This window comes from Suricata suricatta, chromosome 6, assembly GCF_006229205.1.
Source record: "Suricata suricatta isolate VVHF042 chromosome 6, meerkat_22Aug2017_6uvM2_HiC, whole genome shotgun sequence".
NCBI classification, from domain to species: domain Eukaryota; kingdom Metazoa; phylum Chordata; class Mammalia; order Carnivora; family Herpestidae; genus Suricata; species Suricata suricatta.
This window is the reverse complement of record NC_043705.1, coordinates 49376449-49387853: the sequence shown is the minus strand read 5'-3', so window position 1 is coordinate 49387853 and position 11405 is coordinate 49376449. Positions and strand designations below refer to the sequence as shown.

General features: G+C 38.8%; 1 protein-coding gene across 2 annotated transcripts in view; it reads right to left on the bottom strand.

The window, feature by feature from the left end:
• Window positions 1–1404: 1404 nt before the first annotated feature.
• Window positions 1405–11405, bottom strand: part of GTF2H2 (general transcription factor IIH subunit 2) — a 30968-nt gene continuing 20967 nt past the window's right edge. For both annotated transcript variants that reach the window (XM_029941319.1, XM_029941320.1), the window contains 5 exons: window positions 10141–10204; window positions 8036–8139; window positions 7378–7480; window positions 3987–4026; window positions 1405–1598 (listed from right to left, as the gene is read on the bottom strand). In XM_029941319.1, coding sequence (XP_029797179.1) covers window positions 1479–1598; window positions 3987–4026; window positions 7378–7480; window positions 8036–8139; window positions 10141–10204 — 431 coding nt within the window. In that variant the 3' untranslated portion in view covers window positions 1405–1478. The remainder of the gene's footprint in view (window positions 1599–3986; window positions 4027–7377; window positions 7481–8035; window positions 8140–10140; window positions 10205–11405) is intronic.

Here is an 11405-nt window from a genome sequence, read left to right as displayed (position 1 = left end):
GGTAAACCAGTTTCATATCAGACAAACAAAATGGTGATATTTGATACTCTGCTAAGTAAACCCTTTACCAATTACTACAAAGGATACAGTAGGCTTACCTTATCAACGTGAAGACCTTTTCTTCCACTGCATGTGAATGTCCCCTTCAGGGAAGCCTTCTAGCTGTGTTACCATGCTAACTGATGAAGTAGGAAAGTCAACTATGTTTCCAGGCAACTTTACGGTAGCACAAAAGACTCCTGGCTACTAAGTTGTATCTGGACTGAACGCACTATAAATAATCGGATGGGAACCTCAAGTTTTGGGCTGTTCTGAGTATGGTGTCTCTTAAGGCTGACATGTCCCCTGTGGGGACCCTGGAAGTTGTACTCAGGCCCAGTGGCTCCTTGAGGCCTGTGAAGGATCTCCTCACCTTGCCCCTGTTGTGGGGGAACTGCCGCAGGACTTCGGCTGCTAAGGAGGACTGCAGGACGCTGCCCGACTGGAGACCGCTGTCTGTTATCCCTTTGAGAACACTGGTGCTACATGTGGCACGGCAATCTTTTAAGTTTGAATGTTTAAACTTAAAAAGACCCCTTTTGGTCATAGCTATAAATAATTTTAGATGCATGAATTCTGTAATTATATTCTAATTCTTTAGTTAAGCCTAAAGAGACCCTCAGGTGGGTGTAGCACTAATAATTCCCTAACTGCTGCTTAGTTTTCTTTAAAAATTTTTAAAATATTTATTCATTTCTGGGAGATCGTGTGAGTGGGGGAGGGGCAGGGAGAGGAGACACAGAATCCTAAGACAGGCTCCAGGCCCCCAGCTCTCAGCAGAGAGCCCAGCGCAGGGCCTGAACCCACAAACTGCGAGACCATGCCTTCAGTCAAAGTCAGACCCTTAACCGACTGAACCATCCAGGTGCCCCTAACTACTGCTTAATTTTCATCTCACAGTGAATTCACACTTATACTTAATTTTCTTTTTACACTAAAATGGAATAAAAATAAATTATATTCTTAATTTACTTTAATTATAAGGCAGTAAAATTATCACATCAATTTAATAATTGTAAGTAACTTAAATACAATACTGTATAATGACTAAGAAAACATTATAACTCAAAATAATAGAAAATAAAATTGAGTAAAGTACTACTGAATCCTGGGCATTTCTAGGTCAAGACATAAATTTTAAAATGTAATAAAATCCTACATTTTCTTTTTTTTTTTACGTTCTTTTTAAAGTTTATATTACCTTTTAGTAATCCAACATGGGGCTCAAACTCACAACCCTGAGATCAAGAGTCTCATTCTCTTCTGACTGAGCCAGCCAGGTGCCCCCAATCCCATATTTTCTTACCAAAAAGCTTCTTAAGCCATAGTTTCCTTTCAAATTGGTCTGCATATTTTAACTGGAGCTTCCTTTAAAAAAATCATTTTATTTACAGTTGCAGGTGTCCTTTTAACCATACAATGTGCACTATATGCTGGAATCAAATCCCTGAAGAGGTTGGAATCTTATGCATGCAGCCGGGGCAGCAGTGGAGAGAGTCGTGAACAAAAACATCACAGTCCACACAGAAGACATTTCGGCACACAGCACAGACATACACCTGCAGTGAAAGGAAGAAAAGACAACTTACAAAATAGTTTCCCAGAGGGAAGCTCAGCACAGCTAGAAGACGTTCACGCTGCTTTGCTCTTCTACACGTCTGTCAGTTTTCAGTTTTACCTACTGTGTTACTTCCACTGCACTATTTATCCTCAAACCGAAGGGGATTATTTTTCCAAGAAAAACTATTCCTTAGAAAGGAGAAAATTACTTTGTTTTGACTCACTAAAGTCTGTCGTAAGACACTGTCAATTCATTTTATGTAAATGTCTGGGGAAGACATATGAACTTGAAAGCAGTGCTGGTTTCGAATGCTTTGAGAGGTCCTTTCTCTGATTTGATTAAAAAGAAAAAGCACAGGGGCGCCTGGTACTCAGTCAGTTAAGTGTCCAACTCCTGACTTCAGCTCAGGTCATGATCTTGCAGATTAAGCACCCAGAGTTCTGGGCTGTCACCACAGAAACTGCTTGGGATTCTCTCTCTGTCTCTTTCTCTCCCTCAAAATAACTTAATTGATAAGAGACAGCTGTCAGTGCAAAGCCTGCTTGAGATTCCCTCTCTCCCTCTTACTCAAAATAAACTTAAAAAAAAAATCCTAAAAAAATAAATAAAAAGAAAAGCACAAAATTTTAACACGGATTTAGTTATTGCTAGGGAATGACCTCACAACTGCACAAATTATATTCCTCTTTTATTTAACTATTTAATATGGGAAAAGCCATACATAAGACAAAATTTAAAAATCCATGATTCTCTCCGTATTACATATAGGGATACTTGTGCCATGGGGTAAAATTATCAAGGCAGCACCATGCCAGATAAGAAATTACTGAATCTCCAAAAGTATAGAAGTAGAGATGTGTTCTTAAAAACAGTCAAATGATTCAAAGGGCTGTAGTGAAGATGAAGCTACTGATGTCAGGGGCACGAAAAAAATTAATAAAACTTGTTTTATGAAACGTGAGAGTAAAACAAGCAAGGAATCCTTCCAATTAATATATTATACAGTGTATAAAGTATAGTTTTAAATATGGACACATAACTAATACACATTTATAACTATATAGTGATCTTATCTGCATCCTTATATAGTGTATACATTCAATAAATTTATTTTTTTAATGTTTTTTTATTTATTTCTGAGAGACAGACAGCACAAGCAGGGGAGGGTCAGAGAGAGAGGGAGGTACAGAATCCAAAGCATGCTCCAGGCTCTGAGTTGTCAGCACAGAGCCTGATGTGGGGCTCGAACCCATGAATCATGAGATTGTGACCTGAGCTGAAGCCGGACGCTTAAAAGACTGAGCCACCCAGGCGCCCCAAGTGTATACATTCAAATTGCCCCCTTCAAAAATTTTAAAAATAGTTTCTCATTGGCACAATTGGGGAACAACCTTTGGTCTGAAGCCACCTTAAATGCTAACTTCAAAGTGCGTTGTGACAGAGCCTAAACTACACTATGGAGAAAAAACTTTTAATACTTCCAAACTAAATGCACTTTAGCTTGCAAACTAAAGACAATTTAAAGTACTAAAATAGGGGCGCCTGGGTGGCTCAGTCGGTTGGGCCTCCGACTTCGGCTCAGGTCAGATCTCACATTCGTGGGTTCAAGCCCCGCATCAGGCTGTGTGCTGACAGCTAGCTCAGAGCCTGGAGCCTGCTTCCGGTTCTGTGTCTCCTTCTCTCTCTGCCCCTCCCCGTCTCATGCTCTGTCTCTCTCTGTATCAAAAATAAATAAAACACTAAAAAAATTTTTACAAAAAGAAAAGATAAAGTACTAAAATATTGTTACAGAAAAATTAGAATGGAGGAAAAAAAATCCTATTTAAACTAATTTTAAATTTTTTATTTATTTTTGAGAAAGAGAGCATGAACAGGGGAGAGGAAGAGGGAGAGGGGGACAGAGGATCCAAAGAGGGCTCTGTGCTGACAGCAGCGAGTCCGCTGTGGGGCTCGAACTCAGAACTGCTAGATCATGACCTAAGCTGAAATCAGACGCTCGGGGTGCCTGGGTGGCTCAGTCGGTTAAGCCTCCGACTTCGGCTCAGGTCGGATCTCACGTTCGTAGGTTCAAGCCCCGCGTCAGGCTCTGTGCTGACCGCTAGCTCAGAGCCTGGAGCCTGCTTCCTGTTCTGTGTCTCCTTCTCTCTCTGCCCCTCCCCCTCTCATGCTCTGTCTCTCTCTGTATCAAAAATAAATAAAACATTAAAAAAACATTAAAAAAAAAGAAATCAGACACTCAACCAACTAAGCCACCTAGGAGCCCCCTATTTAAAATAATTTGCTTTCATTTACCCTCTATCTACTGTTATCCCTTCTGAGGGATAACCTGATGTTTCCTCAGTATTTCGTAGATGATACTTAGAATTTAGACAGCACATGAACTTACATGCTGGTCTTTCAATTCCCCCTGACATCCATAACAAAATCTGAAAAAGAAAGTTTAAGAATTATTTTGTTAGGAATTCACTCATTAAAATATCTCTGTAAAATGTTAGTAACAAGAGTCCTATAATTAATAAGTAATTATCTTTACATATGACTTTTAAGAGAAAGATAGAATCATGAATACCAATAATTTAAGAAGATTCTACAGTATTCCAAGGTCATCTCACAAAGCAAAATTCTACTTTAGAAAATTTTAATTTTTCAGAGAAAGACAGATATTACATTTTCACTCATAGGAGGAAGTTGAGAAACTTAACAGAAGATCGTGGGGAAAGAGAAAGACAAAAAAATATATATATATAGTTACAAATAGAGAGGGAGGCAAATCATGAGAGACTTTACATATTTATTTATTCAATGTTTATTTATTTTTGAGGGAGAAAGAAACAGATTTTGAGTGGGGGAGGGGCAGAGAGAGAGGGAGACACAGAATCTGAAGCAGGCTCCAGGCTCTGAGCTAGCTGTCAGCACAGAGCCCAGTGCGGGATTCAAACCCACAAACTGTGAGATCATGACCTGAGGTGAAGTTGGACGCTTAACAAACTGAGCCCACCTAGGGGCCCCAAGAGACTTTTTTTTTTAATGTTTTATTTATTTTTGATACAGAGAGAGACAGAGCATGAGAGGGGGAAGGGCAGAGAGAGGAGACACAGAACCGAAAGCAGGCTCCAGGCTCTGAGCTAGCTGTCTGCACAGAGCCGGATGCGGGGCTCGAACCCACGAACGTGAGATCTGACCTGAGCTGAAGCCGGAGGCTTAACCGACTGAGCCACTCAGGCGCCCCCCCAAGAGACTTTTAAGTATAGAAAACAAACTGAGGGAAGAAGGGAGGGTTGGGGCGTGGAAAATGGGCAGTGTGGAGGCGATCTCGTAGGATGAGCACTGGGTGCTGTATGTAAGTGATGAATCATGGGAAGCCACTCCTTAAGTCAAGACCACACTGTATGTACTGTATGTTAGCTAACTTGACAATGAATTATTAAAAAAAACTGGGAAAAAAATCAAACCCTATGAAGTGCACCTGAAAATAATAGGATATTATATGTCAAATTACTTTAATTAAAAAAATTGTTTTGGCTAAAATATAAAGTCATTAAAAATTTAAATTTATTTTTATCAAGGTTAAATATGAATGAACACATGTTCCCTATTGGGATTCCACCAGGGAATTAAGCCCTGCAGAAAATACTCTGAATGACTATTTTGCAACTCTTCCAAAGATAGCACATAGCTGGTACAATTCTATATGGATGGAAGAGAAATTAATTTCTTGTAGATGCCTAAAGGCATAATTTTCAAGGAATGGTTTAAAGAGTTACAAGTTCCCAAAATGGAGGCACCTGGTGGCGCAAGCATCTGACCTTGATTTAGACTCATGATCTCTGGGTTTGTGCATTTGAGCCCCACATTTGGCTCTGTGCTGAAAGCGTGGAGCCTGTTAAGATTCTCTCTCTACCTCTCTCTCTCTGCACCTCTCTCTCAAAATAAATAAGCAAACAAACAAACAAAAAAGTTTGTGGCACCTGGGTGGTTCCATCAGTTAAGCATCTGACTTTGGCTCAGGTCGTAATCTCGTGGTTCATGAGTTTTGAGCCCAGTGTTGGGCTCTGTGGTGACAGCTTGGGATTCTCTCTCTCTGGCTCTCTCTCTACCCCTCCCTGGCTCTCTCACTCTCAAAATAAATAAATGAACTTAAAAGAAAAAAAAATTTTTTTAAGTTTCCAAAGCTTACTAAAAAAAAAAAAAAATAGAGGCCCTCTCCCCGCGCACCCCCACTTCATTTCCAGTTCCTCACTTTCAAAACTTTTAACCATTTGATAGTTACCCACGCTCACAGGGAAATCTCTTGGTTTTTTTCTGGCATTGGCTATAAACTTCCTACTATGGAAGATGGTAATTTAATTCTCTTTCAACTTTCTTGAACCCACAGCATGTACACAAAACTAATTCTTGATTCTTTCTACATAAGGAAATAACTTTGAATAGAACATTATTAAATGTTTGGTTTATTATGACTATAAGCATATTCACCTGAGCCATGTAATAAAACTCTTCCTCTCTTCAAAATATTTCTTACTAGGGGCATCAGGGTGACTCAGCTGGTTAAGCACAGGACTCTTGATTTTGCCTCAGGTCGTGACCTCATGGTTTGTGAGATAGAACCCTGCAAGGGACTCTGCTGACAGCTGATTCTCTCCTCCAACCTCTCTCAAAATAAATAAATAAGCAAACAAATTTTTTTGGTGGAGTTAATTACTATATTGTGAGTCACAATATAGTAATTATATAAAAAACGCTGTTTTCTACGTAATTACCATATAATTACATGGTATGTAATGACGCGAGTTATGTAATAACTCAGCCTCAACCTTCCTCGGAGAAGTCTCAAAGTCTTCTCTATGTTCACTGACATCAAGAATTTGTCCTCCAGGTGACGCCTCTCCTGGCTGGAGCATTCGGACCTTCTCCAAACTGGATTATTTATTCTCCATATCTGACACACAAGTGTCATTCTATAATCTCCCCTTATCAGCATCCTAGGGCTTTCTTTAGATAAATATTTCTATTCTCTTCCAGTCATTCTCTTTCTCAGTTCCTTTGAAATCATCTCTTCCACGGCTTCCCCACAAAGTCTCTTTTTGAGGTCTCACAAGTCTGAAATTGTCTTTATTCTACCTACATTTAACTGAGAGCTTTGCCAGGTATATAATTTAGATTGTTAATAATTTTCACTCCAAATTTTGAAGGAAATTGCTCCCTGTAGCATCCAGTAGTGCTGAGAAGCAAAATAATTTTATTTCTAGATTATGTGACCTAATTGTCCCTCTCCAGAAATGATTACGATTAGGATTTTGCTGTGTATTCTAAAATTTCACAACACTCAACTTTAGTGTGGGTTTATATTTCCTGACTATGTCAGGCACTTGACAGTCCCTTTCAATCCACAAAGTTCTGTCCTTCAAGAGTAGAAAATGTTCTTTAGGAGAGAAATAGTTGAGGGACGTTAGGCCATACTATTAGGCCTACTGGATAAATCCCTGGTTTTACACCACAGAAATTGGCTAAGGCTACAAATCAGGGCTTTTTTGTTCTTTTGGAGAGCTGATACATCAGTATACGACTCCACTTACTACACATAGGTGGGCTTAGGGAAATCCATATCTCTCTAATGAGTCATTTCAGTCATAACCAAGGCATTCTACCATCTCATTCTCTTCATCAGAAGCCATCTTGCCCAAATTAATATGACTATCTTTTTATTTACATTAACAATGCATTCAAACATTACTCTACCATGTACAATAGATATAAAATAACCAAAACTCCTATACCTTTCTCCATTATGTTCTTCTAGAGGAATCTCTTGAAAAGCATCCAAAGGAAATAAATGATGATAAGATCGTGCCAAATGGGGAGCAGACACCAAAGTAAGACCTAACAAATAAAACAAGAGACTCATACTTAATAGCACAAATGTTACTAAGACAATGGCTCAAATGTAAAATGACAGGTTAAATATTTTCAAGGTATTTTTTTTAGGACTGTTGGTATTCATTTCTTAATTTACATGTCTCTTAAAAAGAAGATTCCAGGATGGAGTTTTACTTGTGTCACTAATTGTGTGAACTCTCTTGCCAATTTGCCTACATATAAATGAGATAAAATTCTGCAATTCTATTACTTGAATTCCTCATTCTCCTTATATATATTTATCTCATGAAAATAAGAGCTGCAAAAATGTCTACTAGATCTACTGCAGTGCCTTTAAAGAACATACCCATTTCAGAAAGAGAATCAGAAAACTCTTCTAGAACGCCAGGTTTATTCTTAGAAAGGAAGTACTGGGCACTCAATAAAAAAAATACACTCTTCTGACAGATTAAATCCAGAAACATAGGCAGAGCTTAATATTAACATTTACTTCAATAGCAATATACGTGAGAAGTTATTCAAGATTAATTTACTGATAAAGAACAGTTTATTTCTTACCACAGATTTTACATTCAACTGGAAGTTCACAGTACTTTGCTCGACACTGTGGGCAGAAATACCCTCCTAATGTAAGTCCTGGCTCAGAGTTGCTATCCAAGTGCCTATGGAAGGAAACATTACTTTTACAACGATATATAAAGATCTGAACGGTTACGGCAAAAGAAAGTATCCTACCTTGATTTTAAAATCTTGAAGCTTCATAGCTTACTTATGTGAGGTTCATTCTTTACCTTTTTTCTCTCTGTATTTTTTTTTTTAATCTTTATTTTTGTAAACAGAGACAGAGTGCAAGCGGGGAGGGGCAGAAAGAGAGGGAGAACAGAATCTGAAGCAGGCTCCAGGCTCTGTGCTGACACAGGGCTCTAACGCACAAAACCTGAGTTCGTGACCTGAGCTGAAGTTGGATGCTTAACCAACTGAGTCATCCAGGCGTTCCTGCATTTCTGTTTTGAATAATGTACATTAGTGTCTTTATTTTCTGGGTTTTTGTTTTTTTTTTTTTTAAGTAATCTCTACACCCAACATGGGGCTCAAACTCATGAATGTGAGATAAAGAGCCGTATGCTCTACTGACTGAGTCAGCCAGGAGCCCTGATATGCATTAATGTATTTGAATTCACTCATCTTTTCTTCTTCAGGGACTCATCTATTGTTAATCCCATGTAGGATATTTTTCATCTCAGACATTTGTGTCTAAAACTTTGATTTGGGTCTTTTTCATAACAGCTGTTTTAATACCTTATCTACTAACTCCATCAGCTGTGCTGTTTCTGGATGTTTCTGTTCAATGATTTTCTCCTTGTTATGGGTGACATTTTTATACTTTGTTGCATGCCTGGTTATTTTTGACTGGCTACCAGACATTATGAATTTTGCTTTGTTTTAGGTGCTGGATTTTTCTGGTATTCCCTTAAATATACTGGGGCTTTTTCTAGGATATACTTGGAAATAAAGTATAGACTATTCTAGAATATACTTGGAAGTAACTTGGAAATAGCTTGTTCTGTTCAAAACTTGCTTTTTAGCTCATTAGGTGTCCTTAATAGCTGTTAGTCTGGGGTTAATTTGGTTCCATTACTGTGGACACTAGTCAATGCCCACTGTTAAGAGGTTTCTCCACACTGATTGGTGGGAACATGAACCATTCCCCACCCCCTGGGAGCTCCAGGGACTATGCTGCCACTGAAAGAACCTCTTCAAGGGTTCTTTCCTGGGCCTCTAATAGCAGTCCTCATAAGTCAGCTGGTAACTCCAGGGAAGTCCCTGCGATCCCGAGAGTTCTCTGTCCAGCCTTTTTCTTTCTAGTACTGTGCCTGGAAAATCATTGCCATTGCATCCTCCCCAAACTCTGAACTCGGTTTCTTCAACTGATCAAGACCTTCAGGGACTCTGTGGCTTTCCCATCCTGCACTGCAGCCTAGATACGCCCTCTAGGCAGTCAACTGCACTCACAGGGCTCGCCTCACTTGTTTCCTTCTTTCAGGGATCATTTCCCTGCACTGCCTGTTGTCCCTGTCTGAATACCGTTGTATTGTATGTTTTGTCTGGCAGGAGGGAGGAAAGTAAGGTCAGTCCCTATGGTTCCTTTATAGCTGGAGACACAAGTCTTACTTGTGATTTTTAAGGATTAGTTTCTTTAATTTAACTTTGCTTCACAATTATGTAAAATATAAGGCTCTACAGTTTAAAACAAGGTATGTTTAGAAAAGTCTAGGAGCCATCCCTTTGCCTTTCTTCACACACTGCCCAGGTAAACATTTTTTTAGCTTTTACTTTTTATTTCCATTACTCTTTTTGTCATTAATATGAACAAGTATGTATATCTAATCAAATCACCACCTTCTTCTCAGAGGACTGGCAGCATACTAAGTACTTTTCTCTATCTTGCTGTTTTTCCTAATAATATATCCTGAAGATTACTCCACAGGCGTAAACAGAGATAGTCCTTTCTCCTTGTCAGAGCTATATAGAAGGTAACCTTTTACAAAAGCCATTACACTGCAAGCCCATATAACTTTAGTTTTTTCTTTAACTCATAACTTACAGGAAGGAATTAAAAATGTAAAAATATTATCACTGACAGTTTCAAAGTTTTTACTTACGCCATGCTGAAAGACGGTTTTGCGTCTTGATCAGACAGGGAAGCAATGGTATGCTGAGGAAATCCTTCAAAGAAGAACATATATGAATTTCTTTTTCCAAGCACGAACCAAAATTCTAGGACTAGGAAGCTAACAATATTCCTACCAGAAACCCCACAAAGTTGTACAAAAGTTCTCTCTCCTGCCTTTTATTTTTTATTTAAAACAATTTTTTTTAAAAAATCTTTACTTTTGAGAGTGAGGCAGAGAAAGACAGAGTGTGAGCAGAGAAGAGACAGATAAAGAATCTGAGCTGTCAGCATAGAGCCTGACACGGGGCTCAAACCCAAACTCAAACTCCCTATGAGATCATGACCTGAGCCGAAGTTGGATGCTTAACCAACTGAGCCATTCAGGAGCCCCTCTCTCCTGCCTTTTAGAATGCTTTATTATAGTATGTACAGTAATACCAAGCCATAAAAAAAAAATAAAAGTGGAGAAAATGGGGGAAAGAGGTGTCCATACATATAGCTGCAGATTCTAAAGTCTAAAAATTTTAATTTAATGACAACACATGCTGCTTTTTAAAAAGAAAATGTTTGGGGGCGCCTGGATGGCTCAGTTGGTTAAGCGACCGGCTTCAGCTCAGGTCATGATCTCACAGTTTGTGGGTTCGAGCCCCACATCGGGCTCTGTGCTGACAGCTAGCTCAGAGCCTGGAGCCTGCTTCAGATTCTGTATCTCCCCCTCTCTCTGACCCTCCCCTGTTCACGCTGTCTCTCTATGTCTCTCAAAAAAAAAACAAAACAAAAAAAAAAAAACAAAAAAACAACAAAAAAGAAAATGTTTGAAATTTTTAAATACTTTTGGCATAATGGGGAGTCTATTACATAGCTGTCCACTTTCATTTTATATTAAGAATATACTTCTAGGTTTAAAATTTTGGAATGCCCAAACCCATGTAGTTTGCTTTCCATACATATTATTTTAAAAGAACTTCTTCTTTCTTTTTTTAATGTTTATGAATTGCTTTGAGAGAGAAAAAGAGAATGAGTGAGCAAGAGCAAGAGAGAGGCAGAGAGAGGGAGAGAGCAAATCCCAAGCAGGCTCCACACTGTCAGTGCAGAACCGGATATGGGGCTTAATGTCATAAAACTGTAAGATCATGATCTGAGCTGAAATCAAGAGCTCGATGCTAACAGACTGAGGCACTCAGGAGTCCCTCTATACATATCTTTAAATTCTGAAAACAAGTCCAAGAGAAGTAGAAACCATAAAATATATAT